This window comes from Colletotrichum spaethianum, assembly GCF_022836535.1.
Source record: "Colletotrichum spaethianum MAFF 239500 DNA, contig02, whole genome shotgun sequence".
In the NCBI taxonomy this organism is placed as follows: domain Eukaryota; kingdom Fungi; phylum Ascomycota; class Sordariomycetes; order Glomerellales; family Glomerellaceae; genus Colletotrichum; species Colletotrichum spaethianum.
In genome coordinates this window covers 1,397,295-1,418,009 of record NW_026054772.1, presented here as the reverse complement: position 1 = coordinate 1,418,009, position 20,715 = coordinate 1,397,295, and the positions used below count along the sequence as shown (strand labels likewise).

Sequence of the window (20,715 nt, the reverse complement as noted above, 5' to 3'; positions counted from 1 at the left end):
ACACCATTGGAGGTTACATATGCTTTTGGGTGAATGCAACATAGCCCACCAGTCAGTCACCTTGCTCTGGGGTTCCTCTCTACATATTTCTATCGATCCATAATCTCCCTTCTGAAGCTATTTGTTATTTTACAGTTCTATTTCCCACATTCACATTTCCAAACTATATATTGTGAACAATGATACCGAGCGCAGATGTTGACATGGAGGTGACCACTAACCCTGAGGAGGTTGACCACCTGGCAGGCATTAGCGAGAAGACATATGCCGCACACTCCGGACAAGCCGTTGGACGACAGCGAGTCACCGGCCTCGAGGCTTGTATTCCCATGATTCTCAAGTGACCTTCGAACAACAGGTAACAATCTACACTCACAGAGGTACATCAGCCACTCCTCGGTCGTCAACTTCGGCGTGATCATCCTAGCCTCGTGGGAGTCCTTCGCCGTCACATTCCAATTCGCCTTGGCGAACGGCGGCCCAGCTTCCATGTTCTATGGCTCCATCCTGGCGAGCTTAGGAGCCTGTGCTGTCGGGTTCTCGCTGGCTGAGCTGGCATCGATGTGAGTATACCCAACACACCCACTGCTCTCTCCTGTGCTAAATTGAGACCAGCGATCCGACTGTTGGCGCGCAATACCGCTGGACTGCGAACCTCGCTCCCGGTGCTAACCGGTTCTGGGGCCTGCTTCAAGGTATTGCATCATTCGGGCCAAAGTCGCCCTGAGGCTTCGACTCAACTGATCATCGCTTTAGGATGGATTACCACCGCAGCATGGTGCTTCGCCTGCGGCGGCCCTCCGTCAATCTTAGCCAACATCATCACGTCCCTAGCCATCTTCAATAACGAGACATACGAGCCACAGCGATGGCATACAAGTCTCATTATGATCGCCACCTTGGTACTGCCCTTTGTCTTCAACCTGTATTTCCGCAAACTCCTCGATGTGTTCGAGATTATCGGAGGGGTCTTGCATCTTGCCCTGTTCGTCGCCTTTATCTCAGTCCTCGTCGCCTTCGGTCAACGCAGTAGCCCCGACTACGTCTTCAGGACACTGACGTCGGACGTGTCGGGGTGGAACAATCCTGGGGCGTCATGGGGTTTGGGGCTATTGACAGTGACATTCTCCGTGACGGGCTTCGACAGTGTCATTCACATGAGTAAGTCTGACGATACGGTAGAATCATCTCACCGTAGATATTAACCGCACGTCCAGGCGACGAAGTGAAAAAAGCCCAGACCCGCGTGCCGCGTAGCGTCATTCTTGCATGCACCGTCAACTCGGTCATGCTCTTTGTCTTCGTCACTATCCTCTTGTTCTATATCGGCCCGCTGGAGGACCTTTCCACCGCACCGCTTCCCCTCATCTATGTATTGTACAATGCGACCGGATCAAAGGCGGCCACGAATGCCTTGATATCGCTCATCGCGCTCATCATGTTCTTCGCCCTATTCAATATGCTGGCTTCCGTCTCCCGCCTCGTCTGGATTTTTGCGCGCGATAACGGGTTGCCTTTCTCTCCCTTCTTTTCATCTGTAAGTTGCAGGACCCGCCGTGTGGACAATCATCACCAACATTTTCACCCTCAGGTCAACCCAACCTTTAGGCTCCCAGTAAACGCCCTCTTACTCATCGCAACAGTTGTAACCTGCCTATCTCTTATATATATCGCCTCCGCCACTGCGTTCAACGCCCTCATCTCCCTACAGGCCCTCGCTCTCCACATCTCGTACTTCTTCCCTATACTATTCTTGCTGCTGCGGAAGCTCCGCGGCCCGCCTCCACCCTACAGGTCTTTCAAGATGGGTGCCCCAGGAATTCCGGTCAACATTTTTGCCTTGTTTTATCTTATTTACGTGGTGCTTTGGATGCCGTTCCCGCAGGTTCTGCCGGTAACCAAAGACAACATGAACTATGCTGGCCCGATATTCGGGGCAGTGTTGGCCGGCGCTTTGATGGATTGGTTTGTGAGTGGGAGGAAGAGGTTCCAAATGCCCGTGGATAAATATCAGTAACACACAAATCTACCCAAGAAATTGTCTTGTATTTCCGCTCCCATAAGTGTAACTCATGTCCGCGTTTATATGCTACCTTTCTGATGGCATAGAAATGTTTGAGTTAATACGAAAAACAAGGTCTTCTAGCTCTAATACGTATACCTGTATACATGAAAACAAAGTTTTCAGATAATCCTAGTTCACTAGTCTGATCTATGACCGAAACTGATAAATGCGATCGAATTAATATCACCTCAACAACTCGGGCGTTGTTGGTCTCTCGGCCGGTATGGCGGCCCGCTCGGTCATTTCGGGCCAGTCCCTTCGGCGAGCCCCAAGCTTCTTGCCGCCCCACCGTGAGCTCTTCTCGTCATCTCGCGCCAAAGCTTCCGTCATTCCCAACACTATCACTCTACACCCGCGCTGCCCAATTCCGCCAGTCATCTCCCGAAATTTGAAAGCTGTGCGCGTCAATTGGAACAAGGCCTCCGTCATGTTTGCAAGCCGCGCGTTCGCGAGGGTCCGGCCGAACCTTCGTCCACGCAAGCCGACAACGACGAGAACCACGCTCCGCAACACCTCGACAAATTCCCCTCCCTCCTCTTCCTCCACCGCCCGCGCCGCGCAACGCCTCCTCGACCGCGTCCCCCTCCGTTTTCAGAGATACACTACAGGCCTCCGGAAAGCGCCTCTGTCGCACATCATCGCCTTTCTCGTCCTCCATGAAATTACGGCGGTCGTGCCTTTGCTCGGCCTTTTCGGGCTCTTCCACTACACCAATTTTCTACCTCTCGAATACGTTACAGGCCACTGGGCGGGGTATGTCCGCGATGGGGTCGGTATGGCAGAGAGGTACTTCAGCAGGAAGGGGTGGTTTGGGTTCGAGGCTAGGGACCGCGGGACCATGACGGGGGAGCTGGACAAGAGTGAGGATTTTGAGACAAGTGACTCGACGGCAGATGCTGGGCAGAGTACGCATGATCTGCTGGAGAGTTGGCAGAAGGACGGAAAGTACAAGGTTGTGGTCGAGGTTGCCATGGCTTGGGCGATCACGAAGGCACTGCTGCCGGCGCGGATACTAGTCAGCGTTTGGGGAACGCCTTGGTTTGCGGGCGTCATGGGAAGAGCACGCGGCATCTTCAGATCAAGTCGATAATCACAATATAACCGAGGTGAATGGAACGAGATGATGTGGCTTTTGAACGCCATGGATTTGTTTTATTGACCTTGAACTTTTCTGTATCAACCTATCGACATGCCAACTAGCATCTCATTCATCCGGCGAGCGGATCAGGGACGTTTTTGGCTCGTGCAACTAGCGGACAAGAAATTTAAGGCTTCTCGTAGATCCAGTCGAACTGGGAAGACTTGTACTGGACAGCCTCACCGTCCTTGAACCAGAGAGCAATCTCCTTCTTGGCGTTCTCGACGGAGTCGGAGCCGTGGCAGACGTTGCGGCCGACGTCGATGGCGTAGTCGCCACGGATGGTGCCGGGGGCAGAGGCAAGGGGGTTGGTGGCACCGAGGATGGCTAGAAGAGACAGGGTCAGCAAGAGTTTGTGGTGGATTGGGGTGTTTGCGGTACTTACTGCGGCCAGTCTTGACGGCGTCACGGCCCTCCCAGACCATGGCGCAGATGGGGCCAGAAAGCATGTCTGTAGTATTGTCAGCCAGGAACCAGATGTAGTGTACGAGATAAGAGCATACACTGGATGAGGCCACCGAAGAAGGGCTTGTCCTTGAGGTCAGCGTCTAGCGGGCGGTTAGCAATGCGATGTGGCGGCAGGGGTCGGGGAATGCTAACAGTGAGCCTCGAGGTGGTCCTTGCCGGGGGTGACAAGCTTGATGGCGACGAGCTTGAAGCTGTAGGAAAGGTGTCAGAGTGCGTCGCAGCCATTGATCTTTGGGGTGAAAACTTACCCACGGCTCTCGAAGCGAGAGACGATGGGGCCGATCAGGCCGCGCTGTAATCAAGTCAGCTTGCTGCAGCATACAATAGGCAGCCTGGCCGTCAGATGATGAAGCGTACCTGAACGCCGTCAGGCTTGATGGCAATGAAGCTGTCTCAAGGTCAGCGGATTTTGTCTTCTGGAGATTCGACGTGTGGTGGTGTGTGCCCCTCTCTGCCCGAAACCTGCCACGATGGCGGGGTAATTCTTCAGGGGAGCGGCAGAGAGACAAAGAGACGCAGCAGATGCTGCGGTGCAGTTTAAGGCAACAGATGGACAGGACACTTACGTCTGCTCGGTAGACATTTTGGGCGAGGTATCAACGACAAGGTCTGTGGGAAGAGGAGTGTGTTGTTGTTGGTAGATTGTGGTGGTGACAACGGAGGGGACGGCGGGAGAAGAAAGATCTGCTGCTGACCGCTGGTTTTGTTGGCTCGAGGAAAAAATTATGTACAAGCCGAAGAGGAGCGCGAGAATTATGAATGTAGGTGGGGCAGCTTTTCAGCGGTGCGGCGGGCGTATTCGGGGAAGCTTTCGTCTGCATTATTCTGCTGCCGCTTCTTGTGCTTCGACGAGGCGGGGTCACCATCCTGCGAGTGGTGGGGTCCGGGTTCAGCCATGGCTTGCCGCTTGACACTTTGGACACGCTACCCAAGGTAGGCTGTACAGTGGAGCTGGCTTGGAACACGGCAGCCTGGCACTGTGGTTAGACCGCCTGTTTTCTTATGGACAACTCAGCATGCTGTCTTGAGTAGAGGGGATGGAGACTGAGACTGCTCGGTGATCGCTTACCCGCTTCTCTTTCAAATAGGAGGGTTCGTAAGTTACAAACCACTTGGACCGAAGGATGCGCGGCCAATTGACTAGAGATTGGGTGAAAAGAAGCTCAGATGCTGTTTTGTTTACATTCAGTGCAAGCAAGCTGATTTAGGCGAGGTGAGTGAGATGCCTGAACAGCGACATACGAGTGTAAAAGCAAGCTGTATCGATCCAGGTACGCACCGTGCAGATACCGCTTATATGAATATACCCTTTTAGCTCTTACGGAGCAATTGCTTCTCACCGCCCTAGCCAGTAGAGGAGACAAGAACCACCTGGAATAATACCAATTGCCATGTCGACTAATTCAGTGTGGTGCATGAGTGATACACCACTTCAGCCCCATAAGTGCTATACGTGTCTCGTGAATTGAACCCTGATAGACTGCAGCATCTCGGGTCCTCTCCTACGATGGCGGGGTAAAAGACATCGACTGGATATATGCATCAATGCCAACTAGCAGTATTCGGGTAAACGTTTCTTCCCCAAAACCTCCCCTGCCTCCTGCAGCTTGACGACCCGCACTAGACCCGAATCGGAGCTACCAAGGGGACAGCTGTTGAACTTCGGGCGTCTCACCTTCCCGCAAGTACCTTCCGCCCACGACAACCCATCCCATCAACCCAAAAAATACAGCCAACTAAACAATCGACAAGGGAGCACCACAGAGAAGCATCACCTTCTTAATGCTCCCATATTCTCTTCTTGATTGCAATTCTCTTCCGACTTCTCATTTCTCTTGGACGAACGCGTGAACACGAATCCCCCCCTCCGCCATGCGGTCCCTCGGCAGGTTGTCCGTCAAATGGACAACTTTCTTTGGTGTACTGGTGGCACTGAGCTGCATGATCCAGCCTGCAGGTGAGGAATTCCTCGTGACGCCATGACTTTTGTCCTGCTTCATCTTAGCTTTTGAACGTTGATCTCGACGCCGTACTGACGGAAACAATCGCAGTCATGGTTAAGGAAAATGACTTCAAGAAGTGCCACCAGTCCGGCTTCTGCAAGCGCAACCGCGAGTACGCCGACAACGCCGTCTCCCAGGCCTCCACCTGGGCTGCCCCCTACAATATTCTCCCCGAATCTACCTCCTTCAAAGACGGTCAGCTTCAAGCTGTTATCCTCAAGACCATCAACGATGCCCAGGAAACCGTCCGCCTTCCCATCACCGTCTCCTTCCTTGAGTCTGGCACCGCTCGCGTAAGCGTCGACGAAGAGAAGCGCCAGAAGGGCGAAATCCAGTTGCGTAACGACAGCCCCGCCCGCAAGGAGCGTTACAACGAGGCCGAAAAGCACACCATCGTCGGTGGCCTCAACCTAGATAAGGACGCCAAGGTTGCCTACCAGGACAAGGACCAGATCACTGTCCAGTACGGTCCCTCCTCCAAGTTCGAGGCTGTCATCAAGTTCTCTCCCTTCAGCGTCGATTTCAAGCGCGGTGGCTCTTCACACATCAAGATCAACGACCGCGGCTTGCTCAACATGGAGCACTGGCGCCCCAAGGTCGAGAAGCCCGCCGAGGAGAAGAAGGAGGGCGAGGAGGAGAACACGGAGAAGTCCGACACCGCCGAGTCCACTGACGTCAAGAAGGAGGACGAGAGCACCTGGTGGGACGAGACTTTTGGTGGTAACACCGACTCCAAGCCCCGTGGCCCTGAGAGCGTCGCCCTCGACATCTCCTTTGTCGGATACGAGCACGTCTTCGGTATTCCGGAGCACGCTGGCCCGCTGTCTCTGAAGGAGACCCGTGGCGGCGACGGCAAGTACACCGAACCTTACAGGCTCTACAACTCCGACGTCTTTGAGTACGTCCTTGACAGCCCGATGACTCTTTACGGAGCCATTCCCTTCATGCAGGCGCACCGCAAGGACTCCACTGTCGGTGTCTTCTGGCTCAACGGCGCTGAGACATGGATCGATATCACCAAGGAGAAGAGCTCGTCCAACCCCTTGGCCCTTGGCGTTGGCTCCAGGACCAACACACAGACCCACTGGATCTCCGAGTCTGGCATTCTCGATGTCTTCATCTTCCTAGGCCCTTCCCCCAAGGACATCTCCAAGAACTATGGGGAGCTTACCGGTACCACTGCCATGCCCCAGGAGTTCTCGCTCGGCTACCACCAGTGCCGCTGGAACTATATCTCTGATGATGATGTCAAGGACGTTGATCGCAAGTTTGATAAGTTCAAGATTCCTTACGACGTCATTTGGCTCGATATTGAATACACCGACGGCAAGAAGTACTTCACCTGGGATGGCGACATGTTCAAGGACCCTATCGGCATGGGCAAGGCCCTCGATGAGCACGGGAGAAACCTCGTGGTCATCATCGATCCCCACATTAAGAACGAGGGGAAGTACGACATTACGGAGCAGATGAACTCCAAGGGCCTCGCTGTCCTGAACAAGGAGGGCAAGCCTTTCGAGGGTTGGTGCTGGCCTGGTTCGTCGCACTGGGTCGACTGCTTCAACCCTAAGGCAGTTGAGTGGTGGAGTGGTCTCTTCAACTACGACACTTTCAAGGGCACTATGGAGAACACGTTTATCTGGAACGACATGAACGAGCCCTCCGTCTTCAACGGTCCCGAGGTTACGATGCCCAAGGACAACATTCACCATGGAGGCTGGGAGCACCGTGATGTACACAACATCAACGGTATGACCTTCCACAACGCCACCTTTGAGGCTCTCCTTACTCGTAAGAAGGGCGAGCTCCGCAGGCCTTTCGTCCTTACCCGCTCCTTCTACGCCGGCTCCCAGCGACTCGGCGCTATGTGGACCGGAGATAACCAGGCGTCGTGGGAGCACCTGGGCGCTGCCGTTCCCATGGTCCTGAACCAGGGTATCTCAGGCTTCCCCTTTGCTGGCGCCGACGTTGGCGGCTTCTTCGGTAACCCCGAACCAGAGCTTATGGCCCGTTGGTACCAGGGTGGTGCCTTTTACCCCTTCTTCCGTGGCCACGCCCACATTGATGCCCGCCGCCGGGAGCCCTACATGCTTGCAGAGCCGTTCAGGAGCATCCTCACGGCTGCTATCCGTCTCCGATACAGCCTGATGCCTTCGTGGTACACGGCCTTCTTCCACGCCCACAGAGACGGCAGCCCGATCGTGCGCCCGATGTTCTGGACCCACCCCAATGAGGAATCTGGGTTCGCCATCGACGATCAGCTGTTTGTTGGTTCGACCGGTCTGCTTCACAAGCCCGTTGTCGAGAAGGACAAGGAGTCTATCGACATTTTCATCCCCGACGACGAGGTCTACTACGACTACTTTACCTACGAGAAGCTCCTTACCAAGAAGGGCCAGTACCTTACCAAGGACGTGGCTCTCGACCAGGTCGCGCTGCTCATGCGTGGTGGTCACATCTTCCCTCGCCGTGATCGTCCTCGCCGTTCCACCAAGCTCATGCGCTTTGACGACTACACGCTGGTCGTCAGTGTCAGCAAGGATGGCAAGGCCGAGGGCGAGCTGTACGTCGACGACGGAGACTCTTTCGACCACGAGAAGGGCCAGTACATCTACCGCAAGTTCAACCTTGCCGGCAGCACCCTCACGTCCTCCGACGCCGAGGGCCGCGACACCAAGTCGGTCAAGGCTGGTTCCTGGCTCAAGGCCATGAAGGAGGTTTACGTCGACAAGATCATCATTGTTGGCGCGCCGGCCGCTCTCAACAAGAAGGAGGTCACCGTCGAGTCGGCGGGCAATACCTGGACTGTCCCCGTGCAGTACCACGCAGCCGAGAAGGGCAACGCCGCGTACGCTGTTGTGGGCAGAGTCGGTGCCCGCGTCGGAGACGACTGGAGCATCAAGTTGGCTTAGGAAAGGCCAATGTTGCACAGGCGCATTGGAGGTACAGGCTGGTTTCAAGGCACCATGACAGTTTAAAGCTCTGTCATTACATACCTGCAAATACTTCGGCGGTGGACAACCCTCAGAGAGCGGTCAAGGTCTGCGCACCAGGATTAGAGAGAGCCAATTGCGCAGATCGCTGCCGGGGTTGATGAACGGGAAATTAAGCAGCCAGTAGAAGCTTCATTAGAGGAGACACTTGACAAAGCAAGAAGAAGGAAGTTCATGAATAGATTTGGCTCCGTGTGATTTCGTTTAACCGATCCAGAACCGGGTCGACGGTAGGGGCCGTGGTTCGCGGACGGGGTCCGTCGGGGTGGACTCCGTGGAGCCTCAAAACTTTCTCACGAGGGTTCCGCCAAATCTCCTCGACGTCCCAGGCCCAGAATCCAAGAAACCACAGCGGCCATGGGCGCCATACTGCCTGCCCTGCCCCAGTGACAGTGACAGTTCGCCAAAGCTCCGCGCCTCCACGCGTCGGGGGACCAGTTGAGCAACAACGGACCCCCGGTCCCCCTCTCGTCCCCGACGACGACCCGCGACGGGGAACTCAGCCTCGCTCGTCTGCGACGTCGTGCGGACCGCGAGGTTTGGCTGGTGGGCTTGTCTTGTTTCCTTATTCCATTTATTTTTATTTTGTTATATTTTATACTAAATTTATCGGGTTTTTTTTTAACACTACTGGAGCGGAGGACCTGCTGAGCGTGTAGAGCTGAGTGGCCCGCAGGTGATCTTTGCTCTGAACGACTACCTCCTCCCACTTGACCATGGGCATTATCCGAGCTGTTGGGAAAGGGGCCCCGGACACGTCGGGAAGGTTAATCTGGTGGTCTTCTTGGGGTGATGGCCAGTGGTCTTGGGCGACTTCTTGTGAGCTCCATCCGAGTCATGATGTGCTTTCGCCCTCGCCCGTGAAAAGTTACACTGCATGTTCCCCGTATTCTTATCATTATGCAGTAGTTCAGGGGCATACATGCACGGTGCGGAAAGCTTCATGGAGGGGGGTGTTTCTCCCGGGTAAAGTGCTGAAAGCATCAGAGAAAGGCAAAATAATAAAAGATGAGAAAATGAAGCATGGACTCGAGACGCCGATGGCATGATTCGTAACGCGTCTTGTTGAAAGAGATAAGCAAACTCTCTTCATTGGACCGCGGCGGCGCCCCTTTTCAATTCCCGTTATCGCCGCACTGGCATGAAGGCACGGTGGTGATTAGGGGCGTCAGATGCTAGGAGCCTTGCATGTGAAGAAACGTCGCGTCGCGGCCGGCGCTCTCCTCACGTTCCGCGCCGGCGCGATTGGCTCGGTGGGCGGTTCTCTATTTCCAGGCTGCGCTAAGCGGGTGGCCTGGGGCCCGGGAGGCCCTGAGAGAGAGGCGCATGGCAAGGTCAGGGTACGCCGTCAGGTTAAAGTCGCCCAGGGGGGGAGAAGTCTGGCGGCCGAACGGGGGAGGCTCCGAGACGACAGGCACGGGCGACGAATGGCCTGCTGCAAATCGTCTAGCATTTCCAGCAATCAGCTGGTCAAAGGGGCGGTCTGGTGTTCTCAATCTTAATCGGCCTGTTCCAAGACCAAATGTTGGGTCAAGCAGGGCCTCGAGAGATCGCTCAGAAAAAGCGGACGGGAAATGTGGCGGCAGCCGAGATGTGCCTCCCTGTCCGACCTGACGACCGTGGCAGCGTGGATGCCAGGGGATTTGCTCGACTCAAAGCTGTTTGCTGGGTTGACGCCGATCACGACTTTGCTGGGACAGACATTTGCGGGCGCAGGATGACTCTTCGGGAGATGCGCGCGATGATTTTTTGGGGTTGGAAAGCTTGACCATCACTGTAACCTGCGAGCATTCGGGGATTGCAATGTCTGTGTTGTTGGGACTATGACGCCATGTTGCTGCTGACTTTGCTGGCTCTGCAGTTTCGGTGATCTGACAGCGATTAAGTCTATCGAGCGGGCCTGGAATCCGCTGATGTAGGGTGATGCTGTTGTCTTGCGCGTGCCTATACTACCATAGTAATTGTGCGACCCAGGGGGCATTGCCACACCCGAGCTGTGATGAACCACAATTTCGTCCTGGATGAACTTGGATCTTGGTGCTGTGCCTGCCCGCGAAACTACGTAGCAACAGCGGCTCTGGTAGCTATTTTGGGAACTCAGTAGGTAGCAAGAGAGAAAAGTTTTACACGGAATGGATGCGACCAAGGAGCAATCGAAAACGTGTGCGGTACCTGCATTCAGCATTCTTTCGGCGCTGGGCAGTGTACCAGTATACCAAACATTGCCAATGACATGGACGATGGCGGCGGTGGTGGCAAACGACTTTAGGGCGGCGGACGAGCGGGAGACTCAAGACGGCAAGCCGTAAGTGACGTGGTGATCACCAACGCTGTGCCCAGGGGCCTCTTCCCGCACTAAGGCAGCTAGAGACGCGCGAGGAGGGAGATTTTCAGGAGGGTCGGAATTCCCTAGGAGCTACACTAGAAGGCGGCCCTATTGAGCGTGAGGGGTGGGTGGGCGTGATATTAAAGCATGTCTCACGGCGCGATTGGAAGCGTTGTTGTTTAGGAATATGGCTCTGGTTGAAACGGCCGAGGGTGTGACTGCGGGCGGCGTCCAACGAGCAAGCAGCATTGGCACACACGGCAGTGAGTGCGATGCCGAGAGATTCCCTGCATATAGGTGTCTAATGTGTTATGGTACTGCCATCTCAATCCCAAAGTCTGCGAGTGATCCAGGAAATAGTGGTTCTCGGGACGGACATGACTGGCTTGACTGAAAGCTTCGCCCGCGGGCCCGCGGAGCCCAGAGGTCCAGGCCCAGTCGATCTGGGGATGAGAGCAGGAAGCCCGTTCTTTCATTTCTTCCAGAGGTTTGCTGGAACTTCTGGGAGACCAACTGGGCTCCGTATCCAAAGGACACTGGCCGACAGTCGGCACTGTCGAGGACGCGCCAAAAGCAGGGACGTCGGACAGTGACGGCACCGGGGTTGGATACAGTGAGCTCGAAGCTTCGGGGAACGGTGGGCCGAGCTGAGGATAAGGGGCTCAGCGCCGGGTCCTGGAGTCTTGGCAGGGGGAGAAAAACGGGCGAGGGGACCGGTTTTACAGTCGTCGATTGCGGAACATGGGAGGATGCACCGTGACGTCAGCCGCGATGGGTGGAGCCACTAACAGGGGAAGAGTGGGGGTACCAAGTCTTCGCCCTTGCCTGCCGACTGAGCGAATTTGAGATGGGAAGGAGCGAGCGCTGAAGACTGGCAACGCTGAACCCTAGGAGTAAAGGAACAAACACACTCGAAGAAGGCGTCCATCGGGAGAGAGTCTTGATGTTTTTCTGGGGGGGGGGGGGGGTTGGCGATACTGGTGGCCGATGGTGCAGAAATTCCGAGTCGATTATATTCAATGGGGTAGACGATGGGCAATGTTGCGTAGAGACTTTAATGCAGCAGCCAGTTTGCCCAGTCCTTCGTCTCCTTGGAGGTGCGCCATCCGTCGGCCGATGGATGTGAGTGACAGGCCACAGGCGACGGACAGATTGGGAGATCCAAAGTGCCGCTGCGCTGGACCGCTGCCAAGACACACCGCTTCTGCGATGGGTTCCGCTCATGGAATGGATTTGCGGTGGTGCTCGTATTGGGGCCAGTTTGACCCGTCGTTAGTGCTTGATGACAGTTGTTCTCCCGCGCTTCGGGCTCTCGTTATTCACCGTCTGGCCATTCGGCCACCAACCATCTATGTCCCCTCGGGCGTGAGTGCAGACTCGACTCGCAGAGTGAAAGCACACTTGTCGTCACTGGCTGGCGTTGGCGACTGCTGGCGCTTGGTCTCTTCGGTCCTTTTCACCGTAAGCTTGTACGGCCTTGGGAGGTACACTACCACCACCACCATCACAGCAACCGCTACCACCACCGCGACGCTGTTTCTGTTGAGCGTGGCTTGCAAGGCTCTCGGGGACTTGGGAGGTGGTGGCGGCCATGTGCGCGTTTGATGGTGTTCTAGCCCCTTCAGCCCTTCTTCATGCCGTCTCCCCTGTCCGGCACGACGATTCGGGAGGCAGCGTGAGATGGATGATCAGTGACCGTCTGTTCGCGGAGCGGGAGAGATGGTTCGGTGCAACGCAGCAGAGAGCCTCAGTGTCTCAGAGAAAGCCACGCCCACCAACCGGGTGGTGTGTTGACACCCACAGGGCGTTTGTGCGTTTGTTCAGGGATGGGGCGTGCGGACGACGGTGCGAGAGGCGTGGGAAAGGATCGCGATGACAGGCGATGGTGGATTCGAGGCCTGTGGGGGTCTGCCCCAGCGGCTAAAACCACAGGATTCGCGGCCAGTCGGTCCTCTGTTTATGAGACCCAATGAGGCGGTTTCGATGATGTGTATGTTTAGGGTCTGAGTAAGGAGAGATCTGGATCTGACTTGCATCGCGTCGTCGTCTCAATGCGCATGCGCGGCGATGATGAAGTCTGAAGTCTGATGGAGAATTATGACGATGATGAGAGTCTGAGAGTTGCCCCAGCTTCGGAGGCTAACAGGTCCCTGGGTGGATGTCTCGAGGCGCTAGCCGCCATTTAGCCTAGAGCTGCCGCGTAGCGAGCACGATGGGGGGAGCAAGGCGCGTTGCGATGGTGTCTTGGTGTCTTGGTGATGCGGGAAGCTACCTGCGCACCTGCACACCTGCACGACAATACGCAATGCAAGCGGCAGCGCAGGACTGAGTGGACTGCGTACTCTGTATGCCGCGCTGCAGAACAGCAGAGTCTCGGCCAACGACGAACAGGCAAGGGTGGAAACGGGCTTTGGATTAATTGCAATGTTGCAACCAAGGGGCAGCCATGGCTTGCCTTATCGCTCACGCTGCGGTGCCCCCGAGCAATCAATCAACTTGATGGCCGTACATAGTATTGTTCAGGGTCCCCCCTATATCGAAGAGGATGAGAGCCCCGGAGCTCCAGTTTCGTGCCCTTGGAATCGCCGAAATCCGTGGATCATGTCGTGGAAATGGGATGAATGGGATGAATTGAAGGAGAGTTTCGATCTCTGGAAAGCAACATCCCGGTGGGACGCAGGATCCAAGCATCGTCCAACCCGGCGTGCTTGGCCAGAGATGCAGAGGCTCTTTGCTGTCAAAATGCACCACGGGCCCCATGGCGAGCCTGCGCCTGTTCGCCAGCCGCTGCCGCCACTGCCACCGCACCTCCATCACACTCGCCCAAGCTCCCTCCCTCCCCCGAAAAGTCAACTTGATCGAACTCTCATGGTCACTCCACGCACTCCACCAAGTCCTCCCCAAATAAGGACACGACTAATCGACCAAGAACCTGCACGACTCCAGCCAAAAGAATGGAGACCCAATTATTATCCAAATGCTAATGACGAGAAAGGACGACAGACCAGTGCGCCATGGGCCCCCTCCCAGGCGCGATCAGCATTTCGTCTCCCCAGTTTTACCTCTGGGCACCGACGTGGCGCCGCAACACGACCACTGGGTTTGGATGATGCGAGTGGGAGAGTGGGCGACGAGGCCGGCCATGCAGATGGAATTCTGGGGCACATGTCGCCCGTCGTCGATTCTTGGTTTGCCCTTGGTCGGTTGGGTTCAATGAGCTCAAACACCCGCGACCGGGGGCCCCTCCAATGCCAGAGATCAGGATCCAGTTTTCTACTCACAGGAGTCCCTGTTTTCTTAAATGACCAGCGAGACCGGGGGGGTGGGAGGAGGGAGACGCACCCACGCATCCACGCACCTCTCAGCCATTGGGACAGACACACTGGAGCTTCCTTTGGCTGTGTATCCATCTGGGTTCCAAGTAGCGTAGCTGCTCTGTTCTGCTTGCTGCTTGGCCTCTTGCTCTTCCATCACCCAAGGGACACCTTAATACACACACGCACACACATCATCCCCGTACCTGCACGGAGGACCCATTGCCTATTCGGTCTCGTTCCCCTACCTAGACCCTGTTGCATCACCCAGGGTAGGCACCGAGTACGTTGTGACTTTCTACCTCTGTTGATCTTGCACCCAGGAAATATTTCATCCACACCTTCCTCCCCTCGTCCTGCAAAAGAAGCTCCTTCCCCAGCTCTTTCCCTCTCCTTCCCCAGCTGCTCCTGCCCCTACACTTCACCACGGGGGAAAAGGGAAGTAACCGACATTCAACAGTTCCAACACCGGCGGGCATTTAGTCTCTTCTTAGCTGAAGAGCCTTTGATCCCATCCATCGCCAATCCTCCGACAGCTCGGTGGTGGTGTAATTCAGCTAGACAGCAACGGCAACTAGACCCTGGGAATAGCCACAGGCTATTTGTATCCGGCGTCTTGTCATCCCATTCCCGTCCTCGCCGAGCAATACAGCGAGGCGCGTCAATAACGAACCGACCGCGACCAAGCGTACTCTACCATTGAGACCTTTTTTGGCCTCTTTGACCATCACGGTAGTCGACATCGGACCTTTTCCGTTATTTCGTCATCTTCACGGACTGCCAATATCGAGCAGGACGACTTAATCGCCTGCAAGACTTACCAACACACTTATACAACCTTCCCGCCTGTATTCACTTACTCACTTACACCCATCAAACTTCACACCTCATCAGTCGGCCCCTCGTGGCCCTTTCACTCCGCCCAACATGACGACCCCAACAAATCGCGACCGCTCCAACTCGGACGAAAATGAGAAGCAGTCTTCTCACACAGACGATAGCCTCCAGACGGCCACGGATCCCAATTCCTTGCCGCCTCAGCAGGAGAAGATGACCCGCATCAACACCGACAACCATCTCCACCTTCCCAACGACTCACAACGCCCACTGTCACCACAAGACACCCGCGAACAGGCCTCGCGTCTAAACGACGACCTCGAGCTGTTGCGCGCCGAGCGCCTCGTTTCCAACCAGGAGCATGAACTGTCCCAACAGCGCTCCCGCCAGGGTAGGACCCGGGAGATGGAGCCCGAGGATGTCTTCGCTACCAACCCCACCGCTGCCGAGGCCGTGAAGCCTCCCCCCGAGAAGAAGGCCGGCGCCTTCGCCTACGCCGTCTGGAAGTGGCTGAGGAAGTTCCCCCGCATCTTCCGCTATTCCGTCTACATGATCCCCGGAGCCGGCCTTCTCCTCATCCCCGTCCTCATCGGCCATTTCGCCGTGGATCCCAACAGCTCAACCGTGGGCGGCGCTAATGGCGTCTATCTCACCTGGTTCGGTATCTGGCTTGAGGTCGTCTGGTGCTCCCTGTGGGGTTCGCGCATGATCACGAGCTTCATGCCGATCATCTTTGGCGGCATCGCCATAGTTATGGGCTCCAGCAACCACAAGAAGTGGAAGGATATTGGTCAGGGTCTCGAGCTGCACACTGCCCTTTTCATGTGGATGCTCGCCGTCCTCTGCTCATACTCGCCTATTATCAACGGCCACCGTGCTCTGCCCGACAACTTTAACGAGAATGAGGATGATCTGCCCTATGTCCAGTGGATTGACATTGTTCAGAAGGTCATCATCGCGTTTTTCGTCTTAGCCGCCCTCAACTGGGCAGAGAAGATCTGCATTCAATGGATCGCGACGACGTTCCACCAGCGCACCTATGCCCAACGAATTGAGACGAACAAGAGTGATATCGACCACCTCGTCCATCTCTACGAGCACTCCAAGATGCGCATCAATCGCGAGGACTCTATCTGGCTCACGACAGAGAACGGCAACAGGTCTGGTGCCCGCACTCCCATGGGTGTGGTGGGCAAGAATGTGCGGTCCGCCTTCAACAAGGCCGGTGGTGTGGCGGCTCGCGTCGGAAACGACTTCATAGGACGGAAGGTCGCCTTTAACCATGCCCGCAAGATCACCTACGAGATGTTGCGTAACACTGGCTCTGCCCATGCTCTGGCCCGCCTCATCTTCCGCAGCTTGGTCAGAGAAGGCCAGGAGACAATCTTCCTCGAGGACATGCAGGTTGCCTTCAAGACCTCGGAAGAAGCTGAGCATGCATTCAGCATTTTCGACAAGGATCTCAACGGCGATATATCCATGGAGGAGATGGAGGGCACCTGCAACGAAATCCACCTGGAACGCAAGGCCATCGCCGCCTCCCTGAAGGATCTCGACTCCGTCATCAAGAAACTCGACAAGGTCTTCCTCTTCATCATTGTCATCATTGCCATCATAGTCTTCATCTCCATTATCTCAGGGTCTGCCGCCGCCGGCCTGGCCTCTGCCGGTTCTAGTTTCCTCGGTCTCGCCTGGATGCTCCAGGCCACGGCTCAGGAATTCCTACAGTCCATCATCTTCGTTTTCGTCAAGCACCCCTTCGATGTCGGTGACCGTGTCACTGTCTACGGCAACACTGGTACCCTGGGAACCGGCGATGATTACTACGTCACCGAGATCTCCCTGCTATACACCGAGTTCAAGAAGATGGAGGGCCACATTGTCCAGGCACCCAACAGCGTTCTCAACACTCTGTTCATTCTGAATCAGCGCCGCTCTGCCGGTCTTGCTGATCCTATCGAGCTCAAGCTCGGTTTCGGTACCGATCCAGAACTCATCGAGGAGCTCAAGTCTCGCATGCTCAACTTCTGCCTCGAAAACAAGCGCGACTACCAACCCCGCATCATCACCGAGGTCAAGACTCTCAACGAGGTTCAGTCCTTCACAATGAACCTGATCTTCTTTCACAAGTCCAACTTCCAGAATGAACTCCTCCGTCTCCAGAGACACAACAAATTCGCCGCACAGCTCATGGCCGAGGTCCGAAGCGTTGGTCTCCAGGGCCCTTGGCAGGTGCAACCTGGTGGTTCCCGCGACACCCCCTTCTACTGGGCCGGCGGCGCTCCCCCATCATACGACTCTTCGTCCAAGTCCGGTCCCAGTGGCAGCGAGCCTTCGGCACCTGCAACGGCTGGCGACGCGCAATCGCATCACTCCAACACCCAGTCTACTGTTGGTGGCCCGGCCGTTGTTACTCGTGCCCGCAGCGACTCGCGCACTGGCGTGGTGCCCTTTATCGACGATAACTGGAGTGATTTCCAAGACGTCTTCGAGGCTCGTAGGGAAGTCAACCAGCCACACGTCACGCGCCTTCAAAGCATCCGCGAGCGGTCCGACCTCGAGCGCCCAGACAGCTCCACCTCTGGCGTCGCTCCATCGAGGCACTCCCAAGAGTCCGGCTCGCAGCGTCGTAGGTTCTTCGGCCGTCCTCGGAGCTCCAGCAGGGTCAAAACTGGCGACATTGTCTAAACAGACATTCCATTCCCATCTACCCTTTTCCAGCAGGGCAACCTTTTCCCTAGAATGTCACCGTACGCGGGACACATACACTCCTTTCATAATGCGGTATTTGTAATCGGATTCTCGAGCGACGTAGGAGAACAGCGAAGCATAGAGGGGGAAGCTACAGATTGGGTTGTGCATGATCACCGAGCAAAAAGATGTCGCGGGTCCTGGACCCCCAAATCTAGCGGGTGTCGACGGAGTTTCTTTAAAGAAACTGACAGACTTGGTGTACGATTGAAGCCACGAGAGGCTTCCAGCAAGAAACTTTCCTTAGACTGAAATCGGGGTAAAATACCCAATAGAGATCTCGATTCATAATTCATGTTTTTGGCGTCCAGCTCGTCGCAATGATGTGATCCATGTCACCGTCGTCTAAGCCGTGGTGGGCCTGATGTCTTTCCCGCCCACACGGAAGGGAGTCCCCGGGGTCAAGGTTCCAACTTTCCTACTGGCTATGGATTGCTCACCAGCCTTGATTGAATCGGCGCTTGTGGCCGAGCACTCCAAGACGAGCGACTGCTGCGATTGCGCGCTTTTGCCCGCACTTCCACCCAGGCCACCAGGGACGAAGACCTCCACCTCGTTCATAGACATTGTAGTTCGAACGAAACCCTCGGTTTTGCAGATGTCGACAGTTCAACACAACATCGATTCACAAAGGAAAAGCAATTCCTCGAAACGTTCAGCTTAAATAGAAATGTTATCGACCCCAACAGTCTATGGTCCGTAGAGCATATCAGACCATGGTATTTATACTATAGGTAGTCAACCGAAACCAAGGACACCTTGAACTCCATCATTCGGCCAGCCCCCTTCATTGCGAATAACTTGTGCTTCGCGATGCAATAGTTGCCAATGTCGAATCCACGTTGCCCCTGTTAGCAATATGCTGTCCATCTAGTGATATCATACTCATACCAATACGCCGCCCAAACAGCTGGCCATGATCTTTGGTTTTGACCAAATCCCTCAGTCTCATTTTTCCTTACCAGCAAAGTGTGTCAAACGTGCACTTGCTCTCAATAGCAATCTGAGAGTAGGTAGGATATAGCACGTCGAAGGCCGAGGCGATGGCGGTATTGTAGTTGGTGTCGAACTTGGTGGTGTTGCACTCGTGGCAATGGATACCAACTCCTGGTTCCGACCACTTCATCTCGTAGCCGATGAAGCCTTTGAGCTCTCCTGTTGCCATGTCATAGGCGGTGAGATTGAAGGTGGCGGGTAGGTTGAGTGTGTCGTCCGAGGTGTCGCTGGCAAAGGGAGCCGGCCCGTGGGTGTAGACAAAGTAGCCGTCAGAGCCGGAGAGGGATCCAAGGTTTTTGAGGACATTGAAGAAGACAGGCAGGAAGTTGAGGGGGGTATCGTTGGTGCCTTGGCAGCGAGCCGTGACGGTAGAGTTCAGGCGGTTCGAGAAGGGGTTGGGGCTGCACACGCCGTCGGTGGTGAAGATGATGCTGCTCAGGAAATGGTTGATGGTACCATACCAGGTGGCAGGACGCGGGCTGATCTCGACCTTGACAGTCAGGGTATTGCCTGCGGCCGAAGAGTTGTTGGGAGTACCCGTGAAGACAGTGCCGTTGTGTGAAAGAGTAGCCACACCTGGGATCTGGGCCCAGGGGGTAGGTCCGGCCTCTAGATAATTGCAGACAAAAGCCGAGGTGCAAGTCGAGTTGCCAGAGGCACTTTTACTGACCGGGTGTCCTCGGTAGGTGTAGCACCAAAGAGTGGTACCGCCGTCCTTGGTGCTCATGGCCTTTCCAGCACGATGGAGCTCGGGGGTGCCGTCTTCGATCCACGCGGACCAGGTCTCGCCGTTGGAAAAGGTGGCGGAGGCACCTTCGAAGTTCCAGGGGTATTTGCCATCGCCGTAGGGCATCTCTACGACCAAGTCAGGGGGCGCAGGGTCAGCCTCGGTGGGAGCAGACCAGATGGCGCCCTTGTACCAGTTCATCTGGCGGGAGGTGGACCAAGTCTGATTCTCGGGGTTGGAGCCAATGCCGCAGTCAGCCAAAACAAGATTCTGGTCGGTGTTGATGTGGGCGTGTTTGTGCAGGTTCAAGGAAGTCATGGCCGTCAAGGCCTTGAGGGCACGAGAAACTGTCATCTTGACAAGATTTCCAAAGGCAGAGAAAATTTGTGTTAGGGAGAGTAAGAGAGAGACGAGCGAGGAGGTAGAACCAAAAACGAGAGGCGAAGAAAATCTCCTGGTAGAGTCAAGGTGATGAGGTAAGGTCCAAAAGTGTGGTTATGCAGACAGGTGTTGTAGAGAAGATGGAAGACTAGAAATAGGCGTAAAGGAGACAACGAGAGGGAGAAGAGGCTCAAAAAGAATAAAACCAAAGGTGGAAGGCGAATCGCGTGAAACTGCGGCTCGAACCAGAGTCATGTGTGAGGCTGGCATGTTCTTACCGTGACAAGCAAGATATCCGGCTTGTTAGGGAAAGAAGGACGAAAATCCCACAGCGGAGCCCAGCCAGTAAAAACCACTCAAGTCATTATGATTAGGAAAGGAAAGCGGGGACTATCATGACTTTCTGAAGAAGGAGTCTGGTGTTGTTTCGTCGGTTGATGAGGTGTCTCAGTTGGATAAAGTATTCCACACGATGCTCGGGAAGCTACGGCCGCGCCGCAACACGTTGCACCCGCTTGGAAGGTTGAGGGCTCGATGACGGTGGTTGTAAGGGAAAGCAGCGTGGATAAGGACAAGAGAAGTGTCGTCCCTGCATTATACTCGAATGCGTCAGGCACCAGGCTGAACCCTTCGTCGAGGCCATGACAGCTGAGACTGTGATCGGGCTGTCTCCTCGTTTGGGTTCTCTCTATAGATGACTTCTTCTTTCAAGAGCA

General features: G+C 55.4%; 9 protein-coding genes across 9 annotated transcripts; 5 read left to right on the top strand and 4 right to left on the bottom strand.

The window, feature by feature from the left end:
- Positions 1 to 203: 203 nt before the first annotated feature.
- Positions 204 to 727, top strand: ColSpa_01268 (uncharacterized protein; the record flags this gene model as incomplete). The annotated part of the gene is made up of 3 exons (XM_049267480.1): positions 204 to 340; positions 390 to 563; positions 616 to 727. 3 exons carry the CDS (start codon positions 204 to 206, stop codon positions 725 to 727), a joined length of 423 nt encoding a protein of 140 aa, XP_049123437.1.
- A 160-nt stretch (positions 728 to 887) lies between these two features.
- Positions 888 to 2,017, top strand: ColSpa_01267 (choline transport protein; the record flags this gene model as incomplete). Its single annotated transcript, XM_049267479.1, has 3 exons — positions 888 to 1,161; positions 1,218 to 1,537; positions 1,592 to 2,017. 3 exons carry the CDS (start codon positions 888 to 890, stop codon positions 2,015 to 2,017), a joined length of 1,020 nt encoding a protein of 339 aa, XP_049123436.1.
- Positions 2,018 to 2,288: 271 nt separating this feature from the next.
- Positions 2,289 to 3,155, top strand: ColSpa_01266 (uncharacterized protein; the record flags this gene model as incomplete). The annotated part of the gene is made up of 1 exon (XM_049267478.1): positions 2,289 to 3,155. The coding sequence occupies one exon, from the start codon at positions 2,289 to 2,291 to the stop codon at positions 3,153 to 3,155; it is 867 nt and encodes a 288-aa protein (XP_049123435.1).
- Positions 3,156 to 3,330: 175 nt separating this feature from the next.
- On the bottom strand, positions 3,331 to 4,254 carry ColSpa_01265 (nucleoside diphosphate kinase; the record flags this gene model as incomplete). Its single annotated transcript, XM_049267477.1, has 7 exons — positions 3,331 to 3,530; positions 3,589 to 3,654; positions 3,707 to 3,751; positions 3,804 to 3,862; positions 3,920 to 3,963; positions 4,029 to 4,059; positions 4,238 to 4,254. The coding sequence occupies 7 exons, from the start codon at positions 4,252 to 4,254 to the stop codon at positions 3,331 to 3,333; spliced, it is 462 nt and encodes a 153-aa protein (XP_049123434.1).
- Positions 4,255 to 5,724: 1,470 nt separating this feature from the next.
- ColSpa_01264 (glucosidase 2 subunit alpha) lies at positions 5,725 to 8,586 on the top strand (the record flags this gene model as incomplete). The annotated part of the gene is made up of 1 exon (XM_049267476.1): positions 5,725 to 8,586. The coding sequence occupies one exon, from the start codon at positions 5,725 to 5,727 to the stop codon at positions 8,584 to 8,586; it is 2,862 nt and encodes a 953-aa protein (XP_049123433.1).
- Positions 8,587 to 12,400: 3,814 nt separating this feature from the next.
- On the bottom strand, positions 12,401 to 12,586 carry ColSpa_01263 (uncharacterized protein; the record flags this gene model as incomplete). The annotated part of the gene is made up of 1 exon (XM_049267475.1): positions 12,401 to 12,586. The coding sequence occupies one exon, from the start codon at positions 12,584 to 12,586 to the stop codon at positions 12,401 to 12,403; it is 186 nt and encodes a 61-aa protein (XP_049123432.1).
- A 2,648-nt stretch (positions 12,587 to 15,234) lies between these two features.
- Positions 15,235 to 17,832, top strand: ColSpa_01262 (mechanosensitive ion channel protein Msy1; the record flags this gene model as incomplete). The annotated part of the gene is made up of 1 exon (XM_049267474.1): positions 15,235 to 17,832. One exon carries the CDS (start codon positions 15,235 to 15,237, stop codon positions 17,830 to 17,832), a length of 2,598 nt encoding a protein of 865 aa, XP_049123431.1.
- Positions 17,833 to 18,240: 408 nt separating this feature from the next.
- Positions 18,241 to 18,462, bottom strand: ColSpa_01261 (uncharacterized protein; the record flags this gene model as incomplete). Its single annotated transcript, XM_049267473.1, has 1 exon — positions 18,241 to 18,462. The coding sequence occupies one exon, from the start codon at positions 18,460 to 18,462 to the stop codon at positions 18,241 to 18,243; it is 222 nt and encodes a 73-aa protein (XP_049123430.1).
- Positions 18,463 to 18,853: 391 nt separating this feature from the next.
- Positions 18,854 to 19,972, bottom strand: ColSpa_01260 (uncharacterized protein; the record flags this gene model as incomplete). Its single annotated transcript, XM_049267472.1, has 1 exon — positions 18,854 to 19,972. One exon carries the CDS (start codon positions 19,970 to 19,972, stop codon positions 18,854 to 18,856), a length of 1,119 nt encoding a protein of 372 aa, XP_049123429.1.
- Positions 19,973 to 20,715: the final 743 nt, after the last annotated feature.